Below are 14,254 nucleotides of genomic sequence, written 5' to 3' on the forward strand. Positions count from 1 at the left end.
CTAAGTATCCATCATCTATCTGTCTGTCCGTCTGTCTGTGTGCGTGTGTTTTGAATTGATATGATAGAACATTTTTGTATCCACCTCCACTCTCTAGTCCAACCCCCAGGCCAGGGGAAAATGTAATTACTGCAGTAGTCAATATGAGCAAGAGCCTCTTTTTGCTATTGAATCAGTTCCTGGAATCCACATTGAGGGGGCATCCAATTTTGCTTGCATTGATTCAAAGCAGTCAAAATGAAATTATGAATACTGCACATACAGCATACAGCTTGATGTTGGGAGCTGTGCTGATAATTGAATCTGAAGCTGCATTATTTGACAGGAATAATCCTCCAAACAGATTTTGTTATAAAAGAGGAACATTTTTATTCAAGAAGTAGTAAGTAGTCCATGTTTTGTTTGATTTTCAAAACACCATCTGTCATGTTCTCACTGCAGCTCAACAGTGTACAAAACTCCCCTGAATCTTATGTGGAAAAAAACAAATGGAATGTTATGGTCAAACATTATATCCCGGGGCAAATAAGAAATGTGTACAAACCACATTCAATAGGGGTAAATATCCAGTGTACAATTGATCACTCCATCTCACTGTATATAATACATGCTAACACATTTGGTGCACTATTAATTTTGATACACATTTCCTTGTATCAATTTCACTTACTGCATATCCTTCAATGCAGTGCAAACATGCTATTCTGTCCAGTTTGGGAAATGTCGTCTCACGGTACTGTGTAGCCAATTCTGCCGTTTTGGTCATGGTAGGAAATCTTGCAGTGCTCACTTTTCCTATCCAACCATTTGACTCACTTCAAGGCACATTAAATAAGTATCCATCCCAGCAAATGAATAAATAGACTAATTTATTGTGTCACCTAATTTCTAATCCTAAACATCCTAAACTCAAAACAAATTTTGAATACAAGGTGCAAACGTTTAAATTGCACTATGAAACATTCCTTTGCATAGGTCGGTCCCAGTGAATCTAATACACATCTGGTCAACCTTTTGAACAGCAGTACCAACTTTAACCCCATATACTTGCACCAAATCTCTTCACCAAACTAGAAGCTTACAATGCATTGCAACACATTGAGATTGTAGATCAGAGTATTTTTGCTGAATGATCTCCCCACAATAGGGAATTATGTGGTCATAATTCCCAAAGTAATAGTTGCACTGCTAAATGCATTCCATGCTGCAATTCCTAGAGAGCAACAGCAAAAACCATTAAAAAACAACATTGTGATTACTTTCTAATGTGGGCATCAGTTCTCACAGACCCAACAGAAAATACATTCTATATGATGGGAGCGCAACTTTAAGATTCTACCATAGCTCAGGACATCAACACTTCGCCACATGGAATCCTTTACTGATAAGAGTAACTCTGTTTTCCCTAAGGACAATAGTGGGATAACCTGAAAATACACACATTAACCCAACCAGTGGGCTAATCTACACACAGAAAGAGACTTGACAGCTTTTTTGATTCATTTAAGAAGTAAAACCTATGAAAGTTTGTTCATATAATAAAAAAATAAATGAACAGATTAATATATTCTATGAGTTTGAAACATCAGCGCTCGGCAACTGACCAGAAGTATCTGGTCACACAAAAAATATATCTGGCCATATTGGCATGCCCTGCTGACACAAATGGAAGAACAAGAGGTGCACTGAAAAACATCTAAATGCATGCATGAGAAACAAAAAAAATAATAATAATAATTTTAAGAAAAAAAGATGCTCTGTTTTAGCTCATGTCTAGTCTCAACTGCGTCTATGGTAGGATGGAAAGTCAGCACACACCTTTTGAAATGAAAAATGTAAAACATGTCCACAGATGAACAATAAACATCTGACCTTTAAAAATAAAGAATGCAAAAATAAAACTGTCAGAATATTCTTTTTTTGTACTGCGCCTTTAGTAAGTTTTGTTCCAAAGCTTTTTGTTATGATACAGTACATTCATCAATAGTGACAATTATTTTTTTTAATCATCGTGCTGGCACCAAGATCCTGAGATGTTACATTTTTTTAGAAGATCTTACGTGAAAAATATACACACTCATTTGATCCAGCGCTCTGGCATTTTGACCTTAAGAAATAAATAACCCCAGTTATGCACATATTACCATGTAATTCTACTTGAAGAAAAGTACCTAATCCCCGGTACTGGTGCAAAATAAGAGTCAGTTCTAAGTGACCAAGACAGTTCAATGGGAGTAGATCCAGCACGCCAACAGGCCAACAGCCACGGCGACCCCAGCGCCTACATTAAATAGAATTGGCTTCCAGTATAGCCAATTTTCTTTTTGTTTCTCTGAGTCGGTCAGTCTCTGTTTCATCTGCTGGACCTTCTGTGTGGTGCTCGCAATCCTCTCCTCACGGTGTCTTTTTCGCACACTGAAACATTAAGAAAGAAAACTATTAAGCAAACGATAATACTTGAAATGCCTGACCATCATTTACGATGTATGATTTTGCACTGTCACAGCAGCATTGCTGTGCCACAGTATCACGGTTTTATTACCGTCATGTTTCTAATAGAGTTTGGTTCCTTGCAGTCAAAACGTAACCACTTTCAACCTGGTGTCCAGGTTTGGGGCATGTCATAATAGGCAAAACAATTATATAGATTTTTTGTACTACAAAGAATAAAACAGGGTTTACATAAATAACTACTACCCTGTCATACTCTCCCACCTACAACTAAAAGTGTGTATGTACTTACATCCCAGAGCCCTCTGTTATGTTGTTGTCATGGCCGTCGGGCTGCTCCCTTGCTGATCCGTCATGTCCAGAGGGAGGCTCGTGCTCCAGACCGTTGGGCCTGTTGTCTATGTAGAGCCCGTCATCCAAGGAAGGCCTGGGTGGGGGTGGTGGTGGTAGATCTGGCTTGATGTTGTCTTTGAACGTCACTATCTGCTCACTTTGCTACAGAGAACGGGAACAAAGGCATGACTGAGAGAACATCTCAGGGGAGTAGTATTGAACAAAGACAATCTGTTGACAAAAGAAGTTAATACCGTTTACTAAGACAAAACCAGAACATGGTGAACTAGAAAAAGTGCCCTTCTGGGCACAGGTCTCCACCAGGAGGATAGGAGTGTGTGTGTGATGTTTGGCAAAATGTTTAGGAGCAATATAAACATGTGTGTGTGTGTGTGACGCGGCTTGGCCTGTTGTAGCGCCACCATGAGGCTGATTTGAAAACTGGCAAGTGGCATTTCTTCCAAAGCCTAGTGGGAATATGCATGCACAGTTTCACCACAATCGGACGCTGCGTTGAGTAGTTGTGGCGATTTGTACAAAGCGGGTACAAAGCGGGCTACTCCTGAAAAGTTTAGAAGCCAATCGTAGCCAATGAGGGTGGATTATGAGAAATCAAACAAACCCGTCTTGATCACATGACTATGAAGAGCATGTGTACCCATTTGCGTGAAATTTGGATACAATCTGAAGGAGTAATATTAGAAAATGTGTTTTACATATGTCGGCCTCCTGGTGGCGCTATAAAGAGCAGATGTGAAAAATTCCAGGCAAAGGTTTTTCCTTGGCCTCTAGGGAGTTGCCATACAAAGTTATCCACAGATCCATGCAGTTATACTGTAGGTAAAAACACTTTTCGGCCAGTTATAGCGCCACCATGAGGCTGAGTTGAAAATGTTCATGTGGCATTTCCTCCTCGGCCTAGTGGGAATGTGCGTGCACAATTTCACGGAAATCACACGATGTGTTCATGATTTGCAGCATTTTGTTTGAAACTGAGCACTCCTGCGAACTTTGGAAGCCAATCTTAGCCAATCAGGATGGAGTCTGAGAAATCTGAAAGACCCGTTTCGTTGAATGGCTCTAGAGAGACTGTGTACCAATTTGCGTGATGTTTGGACAAGATCTGTAGGTGTACTGTCCAAAAACTTGTTTTGCACAAAGCGGCCTCCTGGTGGCGCTATAACAGGCCGTTCTGGAAATTTTGAGGTAGAGGTTCATCGTTGGCATCCAGGGAGTGTGTGTGCAAAATTTGGCATCGACTGGGTTAACGGTGCCGGAGATTAGCTGTTCACAGACGGAAGGACGGACGGACGGACAGACAGACAGACACACACTCGGACGGACGGAGTACAAAACATACTCTCTCCCCATGCCTTCGGCCTGGTGGAGACAATTATGTTGACACCTCTGTAGAAAATGTATCTCTCAATGACCAGTCACCGAACACAGCCAATGCAAATTATTTCCTGAATTTCTTTTAGAGTAGATCTTCGATCTCCATCCCAGAGCGTGCACACTGCCTTGTTTATACTCAAATTGAGTAAGAGAAAAATGCACTGGAGGTGGAGGTTTTGGTCTTTTCATAGGTGATGTTGAAGAAAACAAAATTATGCTGACCTTATCCTTTCAACATTGTCAAAAGAAAGTGAGTCAGAGCAGCTGTCAATGCAGACTGAATATCTATCTATTTTAAACCAATGAATCTACCTGTGTTGAGATGTCTTTCAGAATAGACTTGGCCCCCTCTATGACAGCCATATAGGAGAAGCGGAGTTGGTCTGGGGTCTGGATCAGGCCCATGCGATACTCCCTCATATCCAGGAGGACTCTCTGGATGTCAACTGTTGATGGGTCCTTCCTCTTGTCCATCTTCACAACGGATAAGGAAGAGAATGTTTACAATGAAGCTGAGAAGAATGTTTAACAAAGCCTATGTTTTGACAAAATAGTGCTATGATGCACATTAGCTACCTATTATGATGAATTTAAAGTTTAAGTTTGTTTTTGTCTTTCTGTATCAAAGGCAACCCAACAATACAATGATGACCAAAGGAACAAATGCAAAGGATTGAGTGATGGTAAACATCACTCAATATCTATATATACCTATATCTATATCTAATATCTACCTAGAAATTCTGTGACAGACAAGGTAAGTAAATAAGTAAAACATGGCAATTAATTAATTCCTGTAATTCCTAAATCATTCCATGGCAATTCCAATTCTGTTCTCTGGCCATCATTTTCAATGAAAATCCTCCTCACCAGAACCAGACAGGTGTCCACCAATGAGAAGGTCCCCGAGCGTCCTATCCCAGCACTGCAGTGCACCACAGAGGGCCCGTGTTCTGGACCCAAGGAACCTGACTCCCGCACCTTGAAGAGGAAGTTGAGGAAAGAGGCAGGGGATTCTGGGACGCCAAAGTCAGGCCATGTGGTATAATGAAAGTGGTAGATCTCCCTGGATTCCCCTGTCTGGAACAGGTGACACAGTGAGAAAGTGGAAGTGATCATAAGGAGAACCAGAGTATCTTTGCATACCAAATGTATTCCATAACAGCTCTAAAGAACTTGCATTGGTGAGGATAAATTATAGAGCAGAAAATGCAATGCAATCACTGTTAGGCAAAGATAATCAAATACTTTGCCAAGTGACAAGTCAATGGAAAGACTGCTGCATTGTGACAGAGCGCTACACAACTACACTGTAAAACTATGAGTGTTCATTTAACTCTTAAAGGGACCGCTGGAAAAAACTGTAGTGACACAATGTTAATTGTATTTGTAGTAGATAACAGTACCACAATTTGAAATTTGCACCCTATGGCCAGAAAAATAAAGTCTGTGTTTGACTGGAATGCTGAATTACTATAATGACCATAATGCTTTGGTGGTCCTTGTGGAGAGAGGGGAGGGTGCGTAGGTGTGACTTGTAGTCCAGGAAGGAAGTGAGACCACATTTTCATGACAAATTTTGGTCATGAACATGGCGCCATGACTAAAATATCTAAAAACACATATTACCCACATAAAAACTCTAGGAAAGTGTTTGTGTCCTAAACATCAATAAAATAAGATCTGGTTGCAAAAAGGGTGCAGCGGCCCTTTAAGACAAATAGAACTTCTTTGGTTTTGTTTCAGAGTTAAATAAACACTCAAGACTTTACTGCGTGTGCTTCCCCACAAAATACAATCTTTATACTCGACTAATGGGATTATGGGATATTAAAAATGACATTTTATATGGTCACTGATCAAGTGTTCAGTCTGCTCACCTTTGAGTTTTGCAGTTCTAGCACTCGTATAGTGTAATAGGACATGTCCTCCTCTGAAACTAGTCTCACAACAAACCCTGTGTCTGTGAATGGCATCTGTTGCTCTTCTGTGGTGGGCCAATACTGGGCACACTTTTCCTGTTGCAGAGAAAATATATGAGTTAATTACATTTCCTTAGAAGAATCAGAATCAGCTTTATTGTCTCATCACAGGTTTATAAGGTAAGTTGAGTTGAAGAAGTTACGTTTCTCGGGGTCTTGTTCACGAGTGAGGGGAGTACAGAGAAGGAGATCAGTTGGAATCAGAGCGGCAGGGGCGGTATTGCAGTCGCTGTACCGCACGCACTGTTGTGACGAAAAGAGAGCTGAGCCAGAAGGCAAAGCTCTCTGTTCACCGAGCAATTTTCGTTCCTACTCTCACCTATGGTCATGAAGTGTGGGACTGGGCCATGACCGAAAGAATAAGGTTGCAAATACACACGGCTGAAATGAGTTTTCTCCGACGGGAGGAGACCCCGGGGCAGACCAAGGATCAGATGGAGGGATTACATCGACACACTGGCCTTGAAACACATCAGGAGGAAGTTACTAATGTTGCTCTGGAGAGGGAAGTCTGGACTGAAGCTCTCTGGTGGAGCTGTTGCCCCCGCGACCCGACTACAGATAAGCGGTTGAAGATGGATACACAGCGTGTTCCTCGTAGAATAAGGCTAATCTCCTAGGGCAGGGGTTCTCAACCTTTTGGGCTACTTTGGCCATGTCTCAATAACAACCCCAAAAGGTGTTCCCAGATTGAAAGGTATAGTTACGTATAGGGGTTCGCGGTCAAAATGGGTTAACAAGAATGCTGCAAAGCAATTCTGTGACCCTAACATTAGCTGTAGTCGGGGACGACAGAGAGACAGAATCTGGTAACTTTCAAGCTTTTTCCCCAAGCCTGGATCAACTTGGTCGGTCAAGTAAGACTCGAGCCATGTTTAGAAGGCTCTGGGCCATTGTTCATGCCCAAGCTGTAAAAAGCTAAAGACGGTGACATTCAATAAAATGATAGTACTGTAAAAAATGCACCCCCACATAAAAGGGAAGAAAATAGAATGCCTTTTTGAGTGATATTCTTTGGAGGTGTGCCATTTACGACGACTTTGGGGTTATCAGTTCTCCAAAACACCTACAGAGCATAATGGCTGTTATCCCCTAACCCTTGCTGTGTAAGCTTGAGAGGTCCCCGTGTTGCCCTGAGACTCTGAGAGGCCCAGACAGGAAATGCTGTCCCTTGTGGCATCCTATTTTGGGGATATATTATCCATCTAGTGTCAAAGCCAATGGAAAACCTCTCTCTGTGCCAAAAATGCCCCTGTCCAATCACCATCTTCACAGATTTGTGGCGGTGAAGGAGAATAACTTGCCCTTTATTCTCAAAAGAACACAATTCAGCCATTAAATTGTCAAGATTATCTTGGGAATGTGTGTGTGTGTGTGTGTGTGTGTGTGTGTGTGTATATAAACACTGGCTGACAAGAAGCATGGATGAAGACGGAAATATGAACCTTAATCCCTCACATCGAGGACAGTCAATTCATATGAACTGCCCCATATTAACCCATTTAGACCTGAAGACGATTCTAAATATAGATATTAAATCCATATGGACCTCTCAGGCAAGTGATGACCAAATCAACACCACAAGGGCAAAACTGATTTTAGATCGGTACAAACTGTATGCGTATAAATATGGGGAATATATGGAGATCCAGGATATTTAACCACTTAACCCATTCAGACCCGAGGACGATTCTACAAATGTCTTCTAAATCCTGACAGTTTTCTGAAAAACTGTTTCTGTCGGTGGTTCTTAAACAATTTCAAGGTCAAGGACCCCAAACATATATGTAATTGGCCGCCGACCCCCATCTGAAAATATGTTATTCCAGGAACCCCCTCCCAGAAGCAAAGATTTGAGTTAAAAACATTCGCTCTGAAAGAATATATATATTCCAAGATTTGCACCACATTTTCACGATTTTAAAGAAAATAGCAGACCTACAAGCTTGTAGATCTGCTATTTTTCAATATCTAAAGTATAACATAATGCTTAAAACACCAAAAGGGGTTCCCGCACAGAATGGGTTAAGACCTATACTGTGTTGTATGACCAAGCGCAAAAATAGCCGTTCTCAAACCCACAACACGTGGTGAGCTTGTAGATCCGCAATATTGGGGAAATTAAAAAAAATACATTTTGGGTACTTAAATAGAAGAAAAACAAGTATATAGTACTCACAGATCCTTTTTCAATTACTCTATTGAGCATTATAACCGCTTTGGAACATTGCTCCCAGATCATTAGCCAGAAATGGCCACATGTGTTCCTCAAAGGGCCCTGTGGAACCAAAACAAAAGGTATTCAGGTGACATATCAATGCGACATTCATGCTCACAGGTATCCTTTATGATTTGCCTAAAAAAATACAATTGTATGAACAAAGCTGACCTCATTGACCATATACAGGCAGTAGGCATTTTGCTCTTACATCATATTTGGGGGGTTCGGGAAATCCCACCCCGCCTGGTCAATTGATTAACTCATGATTAAATTGCTTGCTAAGAGCTTGAAGGGAAACGCCACGCCACACTCTCATAACAGTGATGTGATTACTTTATTTGTAGACTGACATTACAGCAGGCAAGCTGCCTTCTTCATGATACTGCAGCTTTTCTGCTGAAATGTCAGCCTATAAATAAAGTAATTGCATCAGAGTTTAGTGTATGACAGCTCCCTCCAGGCTCTTCCTGTTCCTAATAACCAGAGCCTCACCAATATTATATAGGTGATTGTTTTAATTTCGTTCTAAGAATTGCTTGTAAAATGTAATGCATTACCTGAGATAGAATGTAAGCTCTTTGAGCTTCCTCTACCGTGACTAAACTTGCATTTATGTAGTCATTTTCACAGCTTTCAAGTTTTACCCGGCTGTGATCATCTGAAACCAGAGGCAACTCTTGTTATAACACTCTCATTTTTGCAATCAAAAATAAATGTAACAAATAAAAACGACAACAAATAGTCGACTTTGCACTTACACGGGCTGACATCTCTGTATCGGTTCAAATTCCGATTCTGTGGAAGTTTTGCCACTTTGTAGGGGAATTCACCGGCTTGGTTTCGGATTTCCTAATGAAAGAATTAAAGCAAAATATGATCACATAGCGATAGCGTTATGACACAGTGGCGATAAATCCATGCTTTGTTTAACAATACCACCCTTTAAGATAATACATCTAAGCAGCATTATGAAAGGCAATCAAATGTAGTATTGTTGCAGAATGACATGCGTTTCCAATGACAGTTGAAATGAGTATGTGTAAGGAACATATTTCAACTGTGTATATGTACACAGTTCACTGATTAGGAACTATCAGGACTCAGGAGCAAGCTTCACAGTGACAATATAGTAATCATTATGATGCTGCATGCAGCTAGAAAAACACGAATTTATCTTTCAAGGGTTTTAATATATCTCGTCTAGTATTGTGAGAAGGCTGTTCTTGGGATCTGTAATCGCCTCAAATCCGTCAACTGATTGTGTAATAATAAGGTAATAACACAAACGTAGACAGCAGCTGATATGAAGTTGGGCTGACCGTTTTCTATGACAGACAGCGATGAGCAAGCACTGCAGTCTAACTAAAACTATTATTCAACAGGCACATGGCAGGGTCACGTCCTACAGTAATAAGTTCGAGAAACTCGGATGCTGTATCAACAGCAGACCGTCCTGACTGTGAGTGCAGCATATCTGCTGTAACTGTACTGCATGCCTGTAAAACATACGGGAAGCTTTTCTCTGGGAAGTCTTGATGACTTCTCAGAAGCTGCAGTTGACGGTGCCTAAACTCTAGGATACGCATCTGATGTCACAACATCTAGCGGAACTGAACCGCGCCTTCAGCTCTTTAAAAATGACGTATTTTGAAGCGAAATATATTTCTATTCACTTAAATGACGTACATTTTGACGCCCTCGAGACGAGTGAGTACTGACGGCACGAAGCATTTAATTTGATTTATTATAGCAATTATATTCAAAACAGATCTACAAGGTCACTCGGGCTGCAAATGCAGTGAGCTTGTAGATCGACTATACAACACTTCCGATTGATCATTACGTCATGGTCTTATCCTTGGTGTGTCTTTTATTCAAAAAGCTAACGTTAGCGGTGTTAACTTAGTGCACGTTTTAGCTCATTAGCTACGGAAGTCGGGGTAGCTAACGTGGTCTGCTTCTCGTAAAGTGGCACTGCCACTGGGATTTTGTTATTAGTCAAACACAATGCGTTGAAGTCGACCACTCAACCAAATGACTTCACAAACAGGCTCTAAAGGCGAGCGATCGGCAGAGCTGTACAACGTTAGCTAGCTAGCAAGCACGCTAGCAACCAACCAATCGCCATAGAAACACATGAGAGGCCCCGTGTCGCGACTTACATTGTAAAGGTTTTGCCATCGTCCTGACGAATCAATGTCTTCAAATTCTTGTTCCATTTTATTGGATCAGTGCCGCTGGACACCGCTAGATAATACTCAATTGTTTACAACTCCGTTCGCAAAGTTATTCCGCTCTGACAGCCATCTAAACAGCAGTCAGTCTCTCTAACCCCAGAGATTCCCAGCGGGGAGTCTGGTCAAGCAGAACACTGCACACAAGCCACACATTGCGATGATTTGGGTTGCCAGGTATGTCAGTCTGCAAATAGCTCCACCTATCTCTTAAAGTGTTCAATTCAACACGGTGATTCTATAGATGTCATAGTTATACAAACAACGGCTTAATACTTAATTAGGGTATTGATAGCTGGCTAAATGCACACAATCATCTATAATAGTCTCACAAGCTATAGCGTGACTTTCTATCAAATCTGGCATCCCAGGCTGAGGACCACCAAGCGGCAAGCCTAAGCAGAGTTAACAACAACAAAAGTTTATTTTGCTCCTAACACTGTGATTAACTTGACGAAGTGTCTATCTAATTTCGCCCCAAAGATTATTTTCGAGTTATACATGTGAGTTGCGACACTCTGTGGTCAAAGTAAGGAATGGTCCATCTGTTTCTGAGGGGGGGAAAAAGCTAATTTCTTTGTAGACATCCTCCCCTGTGTCTAGCTATAAATTACAAATACTTGCTCATCATCAAATGTATACAAATAACACATTTAATATTGATGTGAGACAATATATTCAATTTAATGCAAGCGCCCTCTCTTCTTTACAAACATTGCAACAACGCTGGTTAACAAACTGCCCTCCCACTCTGGGCGTTTTGGTGTAGAGCACATCAAAGCCTTCTACAAAAACCTAGGTGTTTGTAAAGATGATTTTAAAATGGCAATGGTAACAACTGAGTGCCCTCCAACCCCACAAGGCCACTGGCCATGACAATATTCCCTCCAAATTTCTCAGAGACTCAGCCATTTCCATAGCTCCAATCATCACCCACATAGTAAACCTCCATCAAACAGGGACAGGTCCCCCAAGATTTTAAACTGGCCAGAGTAACCCCCCTGCACAAGAAAGGGAGTAAATTAGAACCCGGCAACTACTGCCCTATTTCTATTCTAAGCTCCATCTCGAAAGTGATGGAAAAAATAGTCTATGAACAGGTTGAAAAGTATCTTGCCACTAATAAATTAATGTACGGTTTCAGAACATCCCACTCCACTGACACATGCCTCCTCTATTTGAGCGACCACATCAAACACGTGGTGGATGCTGGCAAATACTGCGGCATGGTCATGCTGGACCTCCAAAAGGCTTTTGACATCGTGAACCACTCCATATCGGTTAACAAGCTAAAATCAATTGGTTTTGATAGCACATCAGTGAGCTGGATGCAATCCTACCTGGAGGGGAGAGAACAGATGGTGGAGGTGAACGGAACACTGTCCCCCCCCCTCCCAGTGAGCTGTGGCGTTCCACAATGAAGCATACTAGGGCCTTTACTGTTCCTAATATATGTAGACGACATGACATCAGCTTGTGACTGCAACTTGTTCCTGTTCGCAGACGACTCAGCACTGCTGGTCTCGGACAGGAACAAACTGCAGGTTGAAAAGACCCTCAGCTCTGAACTCTGTAGAATCTGCACCTGGCTCGCTGATAACAAACTATCCTTACACCTGGGAAAAACTGAATCCATTCTCTTTGGATCAAATAGTAATCTCAGCAAGGCAGATGGCTTCTTGGTTAGAGTGGGTGACAATATTTAATATTATAACACGAAAATATGAAATTACCTACCCAGGTTCCATCCTGGAGGCTAATCTTTCCGGTGATAAAATGGCCACCAACGTAATCAAAAAAGTAAATCAAAGAACAAGATTCCTTTACAGGATCTCCTCACTGGTCAACAAAAACACCTTGAAGACCCTAACAGGAGCCCTCGTACAAGGTTTCTTCGACTATGCATGCACCTCTTGGTACCACAGCACCTCAAAGGCCCTTAAAACAAGGCTCCAGACCTCCCAAAACAAACTGGTCAGGCTCCTACTTGGCCTCACCCCCCGAACCCACCTCACCCCTGCCCACTTTGACAGGCTGGAATGGCTTAGGGTCGACAACAGTACAGCATCTTGCAATGGGTCTGGTCCACAAGATTCGATACACCACCAAGATACCCATGTACTGTACCTGTCTAAATACTTCCTTAATGTTAACGAAGTCCACACCCACAACACCAGAGGGAGTGCAACAAACCATGTACAACCCAGATTCGGCACAAACAAGGGACTAAATTATTTTTGCTCCTGTGCCACCAAAATGTGGAACGCCCTACCAACAGTCATTAAGACATGCGAATCCCTTGACTCCTTCAAAACCGCTCTCAAAGGGCACCTACGGCCGGCTGCAATTCGAAACTGGCCCCCGTAAAATCTGACCCCACCCCCCCCCTCCCCCCCACCCCTTTTTCCCCTCACTGTATGTTTCTATGATGAATTCCTGTTCTGTTCTTTGGCTATATAGAAGTGTCTATTTGTACGTCTCTAAATGTTTTGATGAATTGAACAAGGTGGACCCTCTTGTAAACAAGTGTAATGCTTTATTGGGTCGTCCACTCACAGTTAACTTAAGTCTTTGTATTGAATTGTGCTTGAAATGTACTGTAATTCTGCAAACTGTTACACATATTGCATTTGTGTGAACTTTCACCAAACAAATCCCTCAGTAGATCAGTTCACTTTTTCTTTTCAAACCATGTGAGGTCATATTCCATCACTGGCAAATGCATGGTAATGCACCAAATTGGAGAAATCTCACTTCATAATAACCTACACAACTCAACACATTCTCTAAACTTTGACCTTCCACCAAACAAATCCCTCAGTAGGTTAGTTCACGTTTTTCAAATCATATTCTATCACTTTTTTAACCACATTGGAGAAATATCACTTCACCTAGTTTGAGAATCTGGTATCATGAAACATTGTCATCCCCATGACCCTCTAACCTAGTAGCAAGTCTGAGCCACATGAAAACAACTACAACTTCTCTGTAGTGATCAAATTAATTGAGCTCTGTGTGTATGGTCATTCAATATTGTATACATTCATTTAAGTGCCTATACCCCTTAACTCTTTAATTCATGGTATCTGGTTATAGTGACTTTTGGAAAACATAAAAAAGTCATTACTGTATAGTTTCAAGAGATGCATGTATGAAATCTAGAGATTAACTACACTTTTTTTATGGAGTACAGACATGCTTATCGCTTACGAGATATTTGAAATCAGGCAGTAAGGTAAGCTGAACTGAACCACAGACCTCCGTTTATATATATCGTGTGTGTGTGTGTGTGTGTGTGTGTGTGTGTGTGTACATGTACAGTGTGTGTGCGCGTCTCAAATGTTTTTACATAATGAAGATGACAACACATTTACTTTATACTAAACAGCAGAATTAAGTCTTGACTAAACCTGGATATCTCAGAATTTATTCCACAATATCAAATCCAATTTGTATGAAATAAATGATTCACAATAATTGATCTATGATGGTGTTCAGCTTCGCTTCGTACCTACAATTTCAGCCATGACCATGTCCCTTACCTGTTACTGTTCTAATGAGCCACATACACTATAAATGATGGAGCATGCACGAAAAAAATTATTTCACCCACTTGTAAACATGTAATGTCAAAAAGT

At 41.3% G+C, this 14,254-nt stretch overlaps 1 protein-coding gene across 1 annotated transcript; it reads right to left on the reverse strand.

Moving 5' to 3' along the window:
- Nucleotides 1-344: 344 nt before the first annotated feature.
- On the reverse strand, nucleotides 345-10,957 carry ptpn2a (protein tyrosine phosphatase non-receptor type 2a). The gene is made up of 9 exons (XM_079504140.1): nucleotides 10,545-10,957; nucleotides 9,141-9,231; nucleotides 8,940-9,040; nucleotides 8,341-8,439; nucleotides 6,060-6,197; nucleotides 5,050-5,259; nucleotides 4,492-4,653; nucleotides 2,744-2,946; nucleotides 345-2,415 (listed from the first exon to the last, which is right to left on the reverse strand). The coding sequence occupies exons 1-9, from the start codon at nucleotides 10,599-10,601 to the stop codon at nucleotides 2,226-2,228; spliced, it is 1,251 nt and encodes a 416-aa protein (XP_079360266.1). The 5' UTR covers nucleotides 10,602-10,957; the 3' UTR covers nucleotides 345-2,225.
- Between the last annotated feature and the right edge of the window lie 3,297 nt (nucleotides 10,958-14,254).

The sequence above is a fragment of the Electrona antarctica genome, assembly GCF_951216825.1.
Source record: "Electrona antarctica genome assembly, chromosome: 6".
NCBI classification, from domain to species: Eukaryota; Metazoa; Chordata; class Actinopteri; order Myctophiformes; family Myctophidae; genus Electrona; species Electrona antarctica.

Coding starts and splice junctions, on each gene's coding strand:
- ptpn2a (XM_079504140.1), bottom strand. CDS start 10,601: ATGGAACAAGAATTTGAAGACATTGATTCGTCAGGACGATGGCAAAAC. Junction 9,041..9,140: donor ATACAGAGATGTCAGCCCGT/GTAAGTGCAAAG, acceptor CTCTGGTTTCAG/ATGATCACAGCCGGGTAAAA. Junction 2,947..4,491: donor TGAAAGACATCTCAACACAG/GTAGATTCATTG, acceptor CGTTCTCTGTAG/CAAAGTGAGCAGATAGTGAC.